Below are 15,700 nucleotides of genomic sequence, written 5' to 3'. Positions count from 1 at the left end.
CAAGGTTTCTGCGTGCGTGCGTGCGTGCATGGCATGGCACGGCCGCCGCGCTGTCGCGTCGTGCGGGTGGGCGCGCGTCGCCGGAGAAAGCGCGCTCCCCTTTTCCGCCCCCGTCTCAGCTACTCAGCGTCGCGGTCGCTGCTCGCAGAAAAGGTTCCCGCTCTTCGCTGACACGGTAACAAAGTTACGCAGGAAAGTGTGGGCCAGCTAGCTATACTAGGCCGGGGCTAGCACTTGACGGAGTGCTAAATTAAACGAAAGCTCCATTGCCATGTCAAGCTCGTGCTCATAGGAGTACATGATACCTCCCTTTCGAGAAAGATCGCACTGGTAATGTACCATATATACTGATCATCGACGACAATTGCGACCTCAGAGTGTTGCATGAAGACTTTCTGGCTGTAACCGACAAGGTCAGGCCGGCTCCGATATGGGAGCGACGACAGTGATGCGTCGACGACTCGTTCTGACGGCCACAATGGTCGTTCGGTGGTCCATGGACCTTGATGTATTTTTTATTATGTTTGAGCTGCTTCATACTTCCGATGAATCTACATAATATATCTGATCTTTTTGCAATAAAAAAAAACGTATCATACTGATCGTGCGTGTCGACTAGGCGAAGAAGTTTCTTTTCTTCCGTTGTCCGGAGCTCAGGTCGGGGCCCTGAGATCGAACGGCGTTTGTTCTCCACTTCCGTAGGCTCGGGCAAAGCAAAAGGATGCGCTGGTAGGACGGACTAGCTAGGCCGATCGATCGCGTATGGAGTATCTCATCTTTCCTCTTCTTCGACAGGCGCAAAAGCGAGCTCTCTTGGTTTCGGTTTCGGTTTTGGGTGAGCCCTAGCTAGCTACCCAGCCGGAGACTTTTCTAGGCCGGGTTGGCGACGTTACGCTCTTGCCTGACGCGCGCCGAGGCGGTAGTGCGTTTCCCTACGCCTAGCTAGCGAGGCGACGTTAGCTGACGCGTACCCGATCGACATCGGCAACGGCAACTCTAGAACGTTCAGTCGCAAGGGTAAACCGTTGCTGCATCGACTTTGGCCGGTCGGTGCCACCAAAGCCTCCGGCGCGGCGGCCTCGACCACGCGCGCGTCCGCGCTGCCTGGACGGGCATCATCGGTCGCGTTAACATTCACGCCCGTGGCGATCCGAGGACGGGTAAATGCGGAGCGCGACGCGACAAGAGGCGGGCGGGCGCGCCAACAGGAGCTGACGAGGCTTCCGGGCCACAGACGCTACGTGATGCTGTGTATGGCGCATGTACGTACGTGCGTGCGTGCGTGGCGGGCACCCGTCGCGTCCGTCCGTGGAGCAGCGGAGCGGGCGCGGGGACGGGACCATCCTATCGCTTCCTTTCGAGTTGGTTACGATCAGGTCGGGTGGTCCAGGCCAGCGGCTGCCGGAGCTGGACCATGCATGCGCGCATACGGCTGAGCTGAGCTCCGCGCCCGTCTAGAACAGTGCGACGTACGTACGGCGCGCGCCCGACGGGATGGGATGAGCTGGGATGGGACGGGACGTGGGCGCGGCGCGGCGGGTTCATGGCGGGGCTTTCGGTTGCGCCCGGGCGAAGCTGTTGGCGCTGTAGCGGGAGCACGGAGGGCTCCATCCCCGGTTGGTGAAGTGCGCACCGACGGCGACGGGTCGCGCGTACGTAGGTAGATGTGTGTAGATCGGCATGTGTAGTGTAGGTCCGCAACGGCGTGGTTGTTTGTAGTCTTGTAGATGCTGGTGTACAGTGGTACTGGTGCCCCGCTGCGCTCCGCACGCATCGTGGATACGTGAGCTCCTTTTTTTCTACTTCCCTTAACTTAAGCATGTTCATGTCAGTGCCAAGTTCAACCAGGAGAACCTTACACCCGTTTGAGCGACAGTTATTTGCGGACGGATGAAGTAGTTTTTACAGCAGATGTTGGAGGAAGATCCACTGAAATTGTTGTGGATCTTCTTAACTTTGCCGCAAATTACTTTAGCTTGTGCATGGATGGACATCGCAGTGTGTGACATTTGCTTGATGCAATTGTGTGAATTTTCCTTTTGGGTGTGTGCATAACACAGGGGTGGAAGATCAACAAAATTTGCTGCAGGTGCTACACATATCGGTAAAGATGTGCTTCATATCGTGTCCAGGTTAATATTTGCTGCAGGTGCTAGCTGCACATTTGTTTTTGTTTTTACACATGTTGCCCTGAGTTACTACTTGGAGCGCTTCGATTCTTCGCTCAGATAATACTAGTACTTTGGGGAGGAAAAGATGCATGTAAAAATTGCAAGTTCAGATATCAGAAACAGAACAAGTACTCCACAACCATAGAGAATACTGTAACAAGATTGACATATTTTAGCACCAAACTGTTCAGCTCCGATCTACATTTCCAAGACAGAAAATGGGGAACTGTACAAGATGGAGAGGAAATGACCGAAGGCTTGACACAGACAATCTGTTACATTTCCCTATCATCAACAGACCACCGAAGGAAGATCACCCCGGAACCATGGACAGCTCAGTGAGTTCCAAAGGAAAGTCTTTGGTCGACTAACAGTGCAGCTACTGTCAATAAAGCCCGAGAAATTTCCACCAAAAGGTGCCAACAACTCCCCATATCAAAGCATTAATCAGGGCTGTTACAAAGCCCAGCCTGAATATATCTGGAAGCTCCAGGTACCCCGCTGCGGAAGGAAAGCAACAGGTTACTGACTATGTGAGCTTATCGATATCAGCAGACTTACTGTTTTAGCATGATATATAGATATATAAAGATGATCGACACAACATAAACTAAATTAACTGTTTTTCTAATTCTACATGTTTATTTGCGACAATTTTTCTTTTTGCCTTTTCCGGCCTGTATATAATCTACAGCCACATGCAAATGCAGGGAAATTCCATTTGAAAATACAGAAACAAAATGAATCTGCGTACCTCCAAAATATACCGCGGCTTGCCCACTGCTATAGTGTGTTAGTGCGCCAAACAGATTTGTGTTGAATGCCAAAGCAAGTGCGGACAGCACACCAGGAACACCAGCTGCTACATGCATAGCCAGAAACGCAGAGTATAGAGCTCCAACATGCCCCGTTTGACTCGCAAATAGATAGTGAACGAAGAAGTAGGAGGCCTCAAGAACAACAAAAGCTGCAGGCCAACTCAATGAGAAAGATGAAAGCAGCTTGGCGACAGAAGTTGACATCCACGACACAATTCCAAGGTCTGTGAGCTGTCCGGCCATCGCAACTAGAACTGCAAACCAGGACAGTGTATCCCATGCTGACTTCTCACTCAAGCAATCATCCCAGTCTAGCACACCAAGCAGGAGAAGAATAGAGAGCCCAAGCATTGCAGCAACAACACTAGATACACCAATAGCATCCCTGCACAGATATTGTGAAATGGATTATGCAGTGAGACATCATGACCAATAGTCCAGTTCAGACAATATGTGACGCAGAGCAATTAGGGCACAAGGCATAATAACTTGTACTCCATCTGTTCATCAACTGAACTCCCCCAACGACTTATATTTAGGAACAGAGGGAGTAAATGGTATTCTGATGCTCTGTCTGATTCATGGTTCTGGCCATCAGATATATCGTATTTTTATAACATACTAAAGGGAACTAAAAATAAACAAGCAGAATAAGGTGGCGTTTGAAATGAACATGTAGAACTGGAAGTAGGATTAGGAGCAGAAATGGGATAATACTGAGTTGGGTTTGGGACTGAGATACAAGTTTTCACTTCGAACATACAAAGGCAGTTATCCCATTGGTTTCGATTCATCCTCCAGATTAAATGTTGTTTCAGTGCAAACATCTTGAACAATGAATAAGTAATTCCAGACTTAAGATTATAAACATATAGCTGAATTTTTTATCAATATCGGTGAACAGTTTTAAATTCCAGACTTCAGATTACAAACATATAGCTGAATTTGCTATCAATATCGGTGAACAGTTTTAAATTAATTCATAAACTGAAATAAAGTAAGATTATTCCAGTCATACTTGACTAGGCGCCTATCAATTAAACAAAATTTCTTTCTGAAGCAAGAGTTCCCCACAATTTCCCGTCAGTTAAACAGTATATCACATTGATAGATCAATGTAGTCAATTTAGAGGAAGCACTAACCTATGAAAATCTCAATCAACACTACAAACTGAAAACAGCATAGTAAAAGACACCACAAGCCGCATGACATACTACAGGTCAATATTATGGGGCACTTTATTACTAACATAGAAGCTTACCCAAAAACCCATAATGACACTGCAAGAATCATTGTACCAATCATAACCCACTCATTCTTGGTCACTGGACCCATGCGCTCCAGCTTCTCTGCAGCTAAAGCTGGGGCCTCAGGTGTGTCCTTTATTTCAGGGGGGAAGATTTTATATAGCAAGTATGGTGTTGCTAGCAGAGACACAATAGCTGGCAAACTAGCAGCCTGGAACCATGACACCCATGGATTCGCAACTACGATACCAAGCTCCTCTGCTAGCTTCAAGCATAACAGATTTTGTGCTGCAGCAGTCAGGAAGAGAGCACTTGAGTTACTACCTGCCTGCCAAGAAACAAAAGAGCATAATAGTTATGTTTTTTCAAGACGTCATAATAGTTATGTTGTAAGAAATGCTGGATGAATTTAATTAGTCAGTCACATATGAACTTTATTAGAGTTGAAACTGCACATACCATGGAAGTTCTAGAGCATCACTGTTGTTTACAACAAATTAAGGCTAGGCCAGTAGATAAAACGGCTTTAACCTCACTCTTGCATTGTTACTTGTAGGTTGGGTTCTGTTTAGTTAAGATAGGATGCAAGCAAGAAGCAAAATCTTCATGGTTGAGTAGCTTTCCTGCTAGGATGGTTAACTTCGAGCACAACGGTTTTAAGAAATCATCAGTATACTTTCCATTTAGGATGGTTGGCATTGGTTTTATAATGAAAGGCACCCTTCTTCCTAACACCTCCATCTATTTCCTACATCAGTGATCTCATGGTCATCATTCTCCATGCACAAAATGTTATCATCATTATCCAGTAAAACAAATACTCCGTACTTATAATTTAAACCTGTAAATAGGCTCTAGACGAAAGTTAGACTAAAATGGCTGGCCTGGGTCTTACAGTTGATCAGATTGATTCGCACCTCCCAGTGGCTTACCTTAGTAAACCCTACGATATGGACCAAGCTTAGGTTTCATATTTCAACCATGCCTGTTGTGTTTAACTGTTTGTCACTTTTTATTTCCAGATAAGTTTTCTTCAGTTCAACTTCATCAATTTACTGAATAATGTTGTCAGGAATCAGGAATCAGGTGAACAATGCACTACTCTAGTTTCGCCGTAGAATCCTCCAACTGATAAGATACTCCCTTTAGAAAGGCTGTTGAGAAATCACGAAAGTGAAATACACAAAATAACACTGACATGCTAGAGCTCCAAAATTAATTTCAGCACTGGGGGGTGTACACTAAATAACTTCTGACCAAGCAAGCATCGATTTGACGCATATAGGATTACAGGTTCTTGCACTAATTGCGCCTAGGAAAATCATGCTAACACCCCACATCACCCAATCAGTAACAAAGAAATGTTGCACCACCTTCAACCTGTGCAGAGCACCGCTCCACAAGAGGTTAATATAATCAAGGTAACACGATCGGCAGTTGAGCACTGAACCCTTTCTGAAACAAAAACGGCCGCGGGAATGCACCCTTCAAGAGTTCAAGTGTTGTGACAATTAGCAACTGCGCATCTGGCGCATTCATTTGTTAGAATCCTATGGTGGCAGGATTGTATGATCGATCTATTCTATGGCCAAATTACCAGCACCAAGTTCATCAAACCAGCATTGAATAATGAAAATTAATTTACACCACTTACCTGGAACTGGGTCATCACAAGATATGAGCCGAGCTTCCGCGACGACGGGTCGTTAGGCTTGCTGCCTGCCGAGAGCGAGAGTGACTTGATGATTGGTAGGAAGACGCCTCCGGCCCTGGCGGTGGTGCTGGGCATGGCCGGCGCGATGCAGGCCTCGCTGACGGTGAGCCCGTAGGAGAGCCCCAGCGTGCTGCCCCCGAGCCACTTGATGAAGTAGGTGGCGATGCGATCGCCGAGGCCGGTCTTGACGAATCCTCGCGCGAAGAAGAAGGAGATGACGATGAGCCAGATGACCTCGTTGGTGAAGGCGGAGAAGGCGGTCTCGAAGGGGAGCGTCCGCGTGGCCACGGCGGTGGTGAGGCCGAGGAAGGCCCACGCGCCCACGGGGAGCGGGCCCAGCACGAGCCCCGCGATGGTGGAGAGGAAGATGGAGAGCAGCTGCCACGCCTGCAGGGTCACCTCCGCGGGCCGCGGCGCCAGGAAGCGCACGGCGAGGCCGGCCGCCAGGGAGACGATGAGCGGGACGAGCTTGGCGCCGGCGGGTTCAGCGCTGGCCTCCGCGTCGGGCTCGGGGCCGGATTCGGGGCCGCGCGTTTGGGAGGCGAGGAGGTGCCGCGCGTGGCGGCGAGGCGCGGGGGAGAGCAGGCGATGCCGCGAAGAGAGGGGGCGGGATGCGAGCGGGAGGGGGAGGTGGAGCTGGCGCCGGCGGAGGTGGTTCGGGGCGGGGAGGAGCAGAGGCGGGCGGTGCGAGACGGCGACCCGGAGGCGCTCCATCGTCGCCGGCGGCGGGAGGACGGCGGCGGAGTGGTCCAGGAGCAGAGGCGGGCGGTGGTTTCAGAATTCAGTCCCCGGAGATCGACTTGTATAATGGCTGCTTTTTGAAATAATCATTTTTAGCATAGATACTAACGGCGGAATCTGCGATACTAACGCCTCGCGGATTTCACCCGCTGACATGTGAGGCCGTGTGCTGGGCCTCCGGGATGGACCTACCTGGCAGCGGGTAAAGGAGTAGCGCTGTGTCGCCCGCGTTTTTTGTCGGGAGATACTAGGGCTCGGCGTGGGGACCAGTCGCAGTCGCTGGAATCTGTGTTGGTGCTCACCTGTGCGGTGCGGCTGAGCTGAGCTGAGCAGCCTCGTCACCGGTGGTGGATCCCGCGAGGTATCGCGTTTTGACGGGAAGCGACGGCCAGCAGGGGGCCGACACGTGGCGCCAGTAGATACTGGTTGCCAGCCCTGTCCGCCGTCCGATGAGAAATGGACGATCCAGATGACCAGCCAGGTCATTTTCCTGAAGATCGCACACATTTCCCACGCGACATTTTCCATGCCTTGAAACCGACAGCGTTGCAAAACCACCTGCCAGTGGACCACCAACAAACCCTAAGCACTACAAAGAAATCCACAAAATACACATTCAAGCCAACAAAGAGTGTGAGGAAGACCAGAGTTTGGACAAAGAGTGTGAAGTCTCGAGAAGCCATGTTCAGTGAAACAAAATGACCTGCGTCACAGTAACAATTTTCGTGAGTATAAATAATGATGCTGTTACAACTTCCCGTGGACTGTCCTTGCAGCAAAAACATTTGCAGCAGCTTGCAAACAATCAATGACAGATACGTCTATAACACCTTGGAGACTATCAAAACCTATGGGCGGCTGACTTCAGCATACTGTTGGAAAATTCTATGCTGAAGCAATGGATGAGAGCCAGGCCTACAGTCTATGACCCAAAAAAAACCTCATGAAAACGCGTCATGTTAAGTATGAGGGATCACTTCCACGCGACAACCCTCCCCTATAGTCAACTGGTATCGTGGTATCCGTAATGAATGCCCCTGAGCGTTCCGCGTCATGGGCATTTGGTGGGAGGGCAGAAGTCCGAAATGTCGACGCCGGCAGCCTCCATTGCGTCGTGCTGGCAGTTGGTCGGGGTGCAGCACTCCGATATGTCGATGCCAGCAACCTCCATTGCATTGTGAACCCACTTTGGCACGTCGCCCTTTGGGAACTGCCATCATCATGATTTTAGTGTTTACAGGTAACACAAACTACTAAGAAAGATAATAACAAGACAAGAGTATGGTTTTAGCTCTGTAGATGATTGGGTGGCGATGGTATAAGGAAGCAGTTTGTTGCTCAGCTATTTTTTATTCAATCATATATGATAGAACAGAGATTGCAGAGCAAAACAAACCTGCACCCTCAAGAATCCTCTAACGAATCTGCAAACATGTCAGCAGAATTTCGTTATTTAACAGCACACAATTTAACTGAATAATCAGGCAGATTTATGTCGAATAAGACAACATACTCTGGAAATCGCCCTTCAAGAATCGACATGTGGAGATCTCTACTTAACTGAAACAGAAATGAGAGTGATCAAACAATAGCCAACTATGCTCAAAATGAACAACTCAGCCAAAAAAAATGACAGGATACCCGCGCCATAAATGATAAATTGTGATATGACAGCAGTTGAGAACCCATAGGATCTTTCGTGACCAGACAATGCAAGTATGCACGGGTATAGTTCTTGCAGACCTGAAAAACAAGACAACCATGTTACAGAACTCCAAAGATTGTAATTATATCAATCAGTTTACCACATTGTTCCTAGTGTTGTTGAAGCCATACCATACATGGACAGGAAGGATCAATGGGCCGTTCGTCAGTTGCCATTGCATTTTGTTTCAACTTCAGAACACCCTAAGATGATGCAGAAAAAAATAAGTTTAATAAATCATTGACGGGAATTAAAGTTAAAGGGGTAGATAAACTAGATTAGCACCAACTTAGAAATTAAGATTATCTTAACATAAGCTTAAAGCCTAAACCTGCTATAAATGTGCCTGCTTCTACAACAAGCACAGTTAATTTAGACAGTACACCCAACAAGCATAAATGCCAGGGTCCCCATTGCAACACCATCAAATGGCTTATCAGCAAGTCCAGCTTATGGGGTTTCTAGAAGAAACAATATCCCCTCCCATTCACTCACACGGACACACCTCTCATGTGAGTTCGCTACAGTAATGCTGAGTGAGGAAAGCACAGAGGATGTGATCTCAGAATTTCGAATGGACTATGGTTGCATATGTTACTGTTCTTACCCATATCAAGCTAATGTAAGATAAGTTCTTTGAATGCCAAAAGACTGAAATATATCAGTGCTAGAATAAAATGCTTCACCCAGCTTGAATTGCATAGGGCTGTCAGGGACAGAATTTTCCTACCTCAGGCACAAGTGCGCTCCCAAAGCGAGCAGTGCGTGTTGGATAGACACAGTCATACATATCTGCACCCAAAGCACTGCATACTACAATATCAAGTGGATAACCAACACCCTGCATATCAGAAAAACAGCAACCATTAACCAAACAAGTTCTGCGTGCTGCGTTGTTGAAAGCTGAAACAAGGGTGAATTGTATCAAGCACAATCTATAATCGGCTTAACATGAGCAATTTGAGAAGCTTATAACTTACCATAACATATCGTGGTTTATCTTCAGGCAATCCAGCGGTGCACTGGGCAACAACACGCCAAAACGAGTCTTTATCTTCACCACCTGCAAGACCACCAATGGCATATCTAGCAACAAGAAATTCAAAGTTTGAGCCACTGAACTCTTGAATTGCAGGGAGTCGTGGAAAATACAAAAAAACATATTAAAAAGGATTAACTTTTCAAGTATGTGACAGATGTTGGAGATCGTGGAAAAACGAAAAAGATCTTTTGGCTGCATATAAGAAAATTGTGCATGGAATTTATGGGTGAATATTTAGTCTGACATACCCGGGAAGGTTCCGCTCAACCAAGCCCCTCACGCAAATATCTCTGGAATTACAAGAGTTGCAAAGTAACTTATCAAACTGCATTGATTGCATGAATGCGTACCTTTCATGCATGTACTACAAGAAGCCATATAAACTAACCTCAGAACCGGATCTAATCCTCCTTGCACAATCCCAAATAAGTTTTGAACATCAGGTTTCTTGTGAGCTACATGTAACATTGGAAGGAAAAAAAATACCAGACTTTAGTTAACCATGCTTATTGCAGTTTCAACTGGTCTTCAATACATCTTAAAGCCATAGGATAAGTAGAGGCAGTGAGTGACATGATGCTGAGCTTTAACTTGAAGATGGGAAATAGTTGATTACAAAAACCAGATGAGCATACAATTTGGCCAAGAGTCACAAGACTAATAACCATACCAGCTATGCACCTATCAATCCAACGAAGGGTACGATACATAGCTTCCTCTATCCTCGGGCCAGTAATTGTTGTCTTAACAACATCGTCAAGAGCCATGATTATATCAGCTCCAATGTTGTTCTGCATTCATGTCCCAGAAATATGATGAACGGGCACACAAGTGTTAAGGTGTAAAATCAGGATTTTTTGATAGCAGAAGTCTAGTTCACAGTGACTCAACAAAAAATTCGTCAAGGAAAGGACATACCTGAATATGGATTGATTCCTCAGGCGTCAAGAGCATGGGTTTCCCATCAACGGGTGACTGTAGATTGTACACAGAAGAATAATAAAATTAGAGAATGTTCAAAACGGAAAGCAGTTCTCCGCAGCAGCAAAGTTTATCCAGGGACCAAGAGAAACAAGTAAAAATGCATCATAAAATGCAGGGGAAATTCATTTCCACAAAGAAAGCTAAAGAAACTTTCTGCTTTTAGCATCAACATGAAAATCAACATAGTAGATGGACTAGAAAAAGGATAGCATTAGACATTGCACACGATGACAAAATGCGGCAACATGACACTTGATTATTCATTATTCAATATCTGCCAACTAACAATACCATCAGTTAATTGTACATCAGTCTCACAGGACCACTTGAATTTCTATTCACCTTGTCATATTGAAAATTACAGTTGCACAATTGAAAATAACAAGATTACATGGGAAAATGAAAATACAATTCAGAAAATAAAATGTACTATATAGAAAGACATTTAAATAATAACAATTCAGCTTTACGATGAAAAAGTAAAATCTTAATACTTGCCAGCCCTAAAACAACCTGAACCTGCCTAATTATTTTGTTACCATATGATAACAAATATGGGCATTATTTCAACGAACCAAGAATCAAAAACAGTGCCCTACCCTAATATATACCCTAATTTAATCTGACTATAGGATATTCATGTTACAAAAGTAAGAAACCAAATTGAAGCTGTGTTTATGAAGAACAAGTGTATGAGATAGTAGGTAGCTGTAAAGGGTACCTGAAATGTAACTCCTTCCTCAGTAATGTCAGCCAAATGCAGCAAAGAAACCTAAAACGATGTTGACAAATTAGTAACATTTCAGAAGCAAACCTAAATAATTGAAAGGGGCGCTAAGCTAAATAAGTGATCATGCCAATGGTAATATTCCAACAAATGCTGGCTCTCCACTTTTGAATAGATATTTGACTGGAACCATGCTAATGTAAAGATCACAGATGGAACTCAGCAGGCCATTTAATATCTACTCCCTCCGTTCCAAATTACCCGTCGTGGTTTTAGTTTAAATTTGAACTAAAACCACGACGAGTAATTTGGAACGAAGGGAGTAGCAAACAACTACATGTTTCAAATTTTGCTCAAAAGTGGAACCAAGATTTGATGTGTAGAGCAACTAATTGCTGGTAGAACCAAACAGAAATATTAGCCATCGCATATCATTAAGCCACTGCCAGAAATCAACAATTATCACACACGATTTAAAGTAGAGTACAGTAAGATTCATGTAGAATGGAAATGACAGATGTTATTTAGTATTGACTTAGCTGAGTTAGTTCTACAAGTTCAAATAGTGAATCAGAACACTTAATTAATGTGAAAGGATAAATAGATAATAATGCTTTGGAGCAACCATTTGGAAACCACCAGAGTCAGTCAGCAATGCCCTTTTCCAATTCATAAACTTGTGAAGGCCACCCAAGTCATCAATAAGTTGAGAGCCAGGACGAAGTTCAAGGTGGTAGGTATTTCCAAGAATAATCTGACAACCTATAGTCTCTAGCTGGTCTGTAGTCAAGCCTTTTATTGTACCTGGGCAAAAGAAAAAGAAAAAAGAAAGAGGAATGAAACAAGAATAATTGTGAGATGCAAGAATCACACACATCATTCCACAAATTTGTGTCACATCCAAAATCTCTTAATCACAGTATGAAACTGAACTAGTTTAATGGAAACAAGTACAGCCAAGCTGGGTTAACCGAGAATAATAACTAATTATTGAAGTCGATATTTGCTTTAGTGAAGATTGGAGAGTTAAGACATAGAAACTAAGAATTTCTGATTTTCCATGAATAATACAATGCTAGAACATTATTCATCAGCACATGTATAAATCCGACATTATCCATTCAAGTCACCTCTAATTGCTCGTATGATCTCAGGTATACAGTACAAAAAAACAGCAACTTCATATTTTACACACGAAAAGGTTCCATTTCAGACTGAACTAGCATATGGCAGAGAAATGGTACGAGATCCAGAAATATAATACCTTGGGTACCAACAGGCATAAAAAGTGGCGTTTGACAAGTAAAGTGTGGCAGAGTTAACCGAGCTGCGCGAGCACGATTAAATCTTCCTAACACCTGCAAGCAGAAAACAAAATAATTTTCACCCCAGATTCATCTTTATGGTCAATGCTTCATCTTTAAACAAACTTTGATATTTATGTTCCTGCTTGCTAGAACTTAGATTCGATCAGCCACCCTCCATGATTTTGTCCAACAGAGGTAATGAGGTTTGACAGGCAGCAATATGAGCTGGCAGTGGTGCCACTACCACTGTACCATCTCTCTGTATCATTCTGAGAGCATGTACCACGTGGAGCCACTTCTCAAACTATTTCCCTAATTCTTTTTCTTATTATATGGAGGTATGGACCACTATAAGACTATAAGCCTCTGAAGAGTAATAAAGAAAGAAAACTTGAAGATTTTACCTTAAGACAGGCACCAAATACAGTACCAGGTAAAGACAATATGTAACTCTGAAGAACACGTGCCTAGGGCAGTAGGTGCATTAACTCTGGAGTGCTGGTCAGTAGGAGTACTACTACAGTATTACTAGTCAATAATGATTCGGTGTTAAGATAAAACAGTATTAGCCTAATTGGGAGTCTGTGGTTGCAGAAAATAATCTGGATCAATATATTTATGTAGAACACGACATTGCATCGCATCCAGACGTCATATTAATTTATCAGCTAGAGTACGGAAGCGGTACAATCTTATCTACTTCGTCACCACTAACTTCTTCAGCTAAACTCCAATTTGCGCAGACCGAACAAAGAAACCGCCGGATTTGCTTCTCATCTCTATCTCAGGAATCAAATGGCACCGACCAAACTACAGAATATGAAATCTCGAAGAGAAAGCGAAGCACATGTTATCCATTAAAACTTGGACAGACCTCGAACCGGAGCGCCATGGATGGAGGGAGGGTCGAAAAACTGAGCCGGAACCTGCGCCACCAGCATTTTCAGTTAGCCCGGGAGACGAACTCGAGGGTCGAAAAACTGTGCTTCCTCTTTTGGCGCGAAACAGAGCGTCGAACGCGAACCGGCGGAGGAATCCGGCAAAACTAACCTGAGCTGAGACGTTGGGGCGGTAGGTCTTGTTGTAGAGGCGGCTGCGCTCGCCGGCGGCGGGGGGAGGAAGCCCTAGACTGATTCGGCTCCTTCCAAATGGAAAGGGAAGGCTCCGTGGCGGCGGCCGGCGGAAGCCTAGAACTCGTTTAAACAAGAGGACGGGATTTTGCACGGGGCACCCTGTCGTTCTCGCTGCCGTGTCGCGCTACAGAAGGGCTCCGTTCTCCATTACAGCGGTCCTAGGCCTTGGGGCTTCGGCCATGGCCATTATATGATACCAAAGCCCATGATTATGCTTTCGGGCCTCGACCGTCGCAGCCCAAGGTTGACTCCCGTTGCAGCCCATGATGGATCATGTCATTTCAAATCGACAAGTCCGTTATTCACCCTCACCGGTATTACGGCCGTGCGTTGCTAGTTGCTACGGGCTATAATGCATGTATATAAATGAATTAAATATATGATTTAAGTTATTTTCAAGATTGTAACGCCCACGATGCGGCTATATCTTCCAGGTGTCGGAGCACGACTTAGAGACATAACCGATAAGCAATGTCGCAAATGAGGTAATCTTCACATAACTCATGTAATGAATAAGAAAAGAGGTACATAGTTGGCTTACAATCGCCACTTCACTCAATACATGAATAAAATATTACATCATCCAGATACAATCAAGGTCCGACTACGGAACCAAAATAAAAAAAGACTACCCCAAATGCTACACAGATCCCCGTTCGTCCCAACTGGGCTCCACTACTGATCAACTGAAACGAAATAACACAATGAACAAGATCTTCATCGAGCTCCTCCTTGAGCTAAGTTACGTCACCTGCACGGTTTCATCGGCACCTGCAAACTGGTTTTGGAAGTATCTGTGAGTCACGGGGACTCAGCAATCTCACACCCTCGCGATCAAGACTATTTAAGCTTATGGGTAGGTAAAAGGTATGTGAGGTGGAACTGCAGCAAGCACTAGCATATATGGTGGCTAACTTACGCAAATGAGAGCGAGAAGAGAAGGCAAAGCACGTTCGAGAAACTATGATCAAGAAGTGATCCTAGACTACTTACGTTCAAGCATAACTCCAACACCGTGTTCACTTCCTGGACTCCGCTGGAAAGAGACCATCACGGCTGCACACGCGGTTGATGCATTTTAATTAAGTTAAGTTTCAGGTTATCTACAACCGGACATTAACAAATTCCCATCTGTCCATAACCGCGGGCACGGCTTTTGAAAGTTCATAACCCTGCAGGGGTGTCCCAACTTAGCCCATCACAAACTCTCACGGTCAACGAAGGATATTCCTTCTCCCAAGACAATCCGATCAAACTCGGAATCCCGGTTACAAGACATCTCGACAATGGTAAAACAAGTCCAGCAAGACCGCCCGATGCGTCGACATCCTGATAGGAGCTGCACATATCTTGTTCTCAGGGCAACACCGGATGAGCGCTCCGTACAACTAAAATCAGCCCTCAAGTTTCCCCGAGGTGGCACTGCAAAGGACTCTAGTTCGGACCAACACTTAGACAAGCACTGGCCCGAGAGGGTTAAAATAAAGATGACCCTCGGGATGCGCGACTCCCAAGGGAAAAAGGCTAGGTGGCGAATGGTAAAACCAAGGTTGGGCCTTGCTGGAGGAGTTTTATTCAAAGCGAACTGTCAAGGGGTTCCCATTATAATCCAACCGTGTAAGGAACGCAAAATCAAGGAACATAACATCGATATGACGGAAACTAGGGCGGCAAGAGTGGAACAAAACACCAGGCATAAGGCCGAGCCTTTCACCCTTTACCAAGTATATAGATGCATTAATTAAATAAGAGATATTGTGATATCCCAACAAAAATATCCATGTTCCAACAAGGAACAAACTCGAATCTTCACCTGCAACTAGCAACGCTATAAGAGGGGCTGAGCAAAGCGGTAACATAGCCAAACAACGGTTTGCTAGGACAAGGTGGGTTAGATGCTTGACATGGCAATATGGGAGGCATGATAAGCAAGTGGTAGGTATCACAACATAGGCATAGCAAAAGAGCGAGCAACTAGCAAGCAAAGATAGAAGTGATTTCGAGGGTATGGTCATCTTGCCTGAGATCCCGCAAGAAAGAAGAACGAGTCCATGAAGAAGATAAACGGACGTAGCCAACGTATCCTCACAAACGCAACGTCACCGGATTA

At 45.4% G+C, this 15,700-nt stretch overlaps 2 protein-coding genes across 2 annotated transcripts; both read right to left on the bottom strand.

Moving 5' to 3' along the window:
• Positions 1–2,282: 2,282 nt before the first annotated feature.
• Positions 2,283–6,774, bottom strand: LOC125509643 (dicarboxylate transporter 2.1, chloroplastic). The gene is made up of 4 exons (XM_048674659.2): positions 5,892–6,774; positions 4,252–4,565; positions 2,926–3,374; positions 2,283–2,672 (listed from the first exon to the last, which is right to left on the bottom strand). Exons 1-4 carry the CDS (start codon positions 6,663–6,665, stop codon positions 2,557–2,559), a joined length of 1,653 nt encoding a protein of 550 aa, XP_048530616.1. The 5' UTR covers positions 6,666–6,774; the 3' UTR covers positions 2,283–2,556.
• A 582-nt stretch (positions 6,775–7,356) lies between these two features.
• LOC125509644 (uncharacterized) lies at positions 7,357–13,729 on the bottom strand. The gene is made up of 16 exons (XM_048674660.2): positions 13,508–13,729; positions 13,332–13,383; positions 12,415–12,508; positions 11,776–11,954; positions 11,145–11,195; positions 10,358–10,414; positions 10,110–10,230; positions 9,828–9,894; positions 9,688–9,729; positions 9,378–9,483; positions 9,128–9,238; positions 8,529–8,600; positions 8,334–8,435; positions 8,206–8,252; positions 8,089–8,116; positions 7,357–7,902 (listed from the first exon to the last, which is right to left on the bottom strand). Exons 2-16 carry the CDS (start codon positions 13,347–13,349, stop codon positions 7,744–7,746), a joined length of 1,254 nt encoding a protein of 417 aa, XP_048530617.1. The 5' UTR covers positions 13,350–13,383; positions 13,508–13,729; the 3' UTR covers positions 7,357–7,743.
• Between the last annotated feature and the right edge of the window lie 1,971 nt (positions 13,730–15,700).

The sequence above is a fragment of the Triticum urartu genome, chromosome 5A (genome assembly GCF_056163025.1).
Source record: "Triticum urartu cultivar PI428250 chromosome 5A, HENAU_Tu73, whole genome shotgun sequence".
Classification (NCBI taxonomy): domain Eukaryota; kingdom Viridiplantae; phylum Streptophyta; class Magnoliopsida; order Poales; family Poaceae; genus Triticum; species Triticum urartu.
The sequence above is the reverse complement of the archived record's forward strand: the minus strand, read 5'-3'. Positions and strand labels throughout refer to the sequence as shown.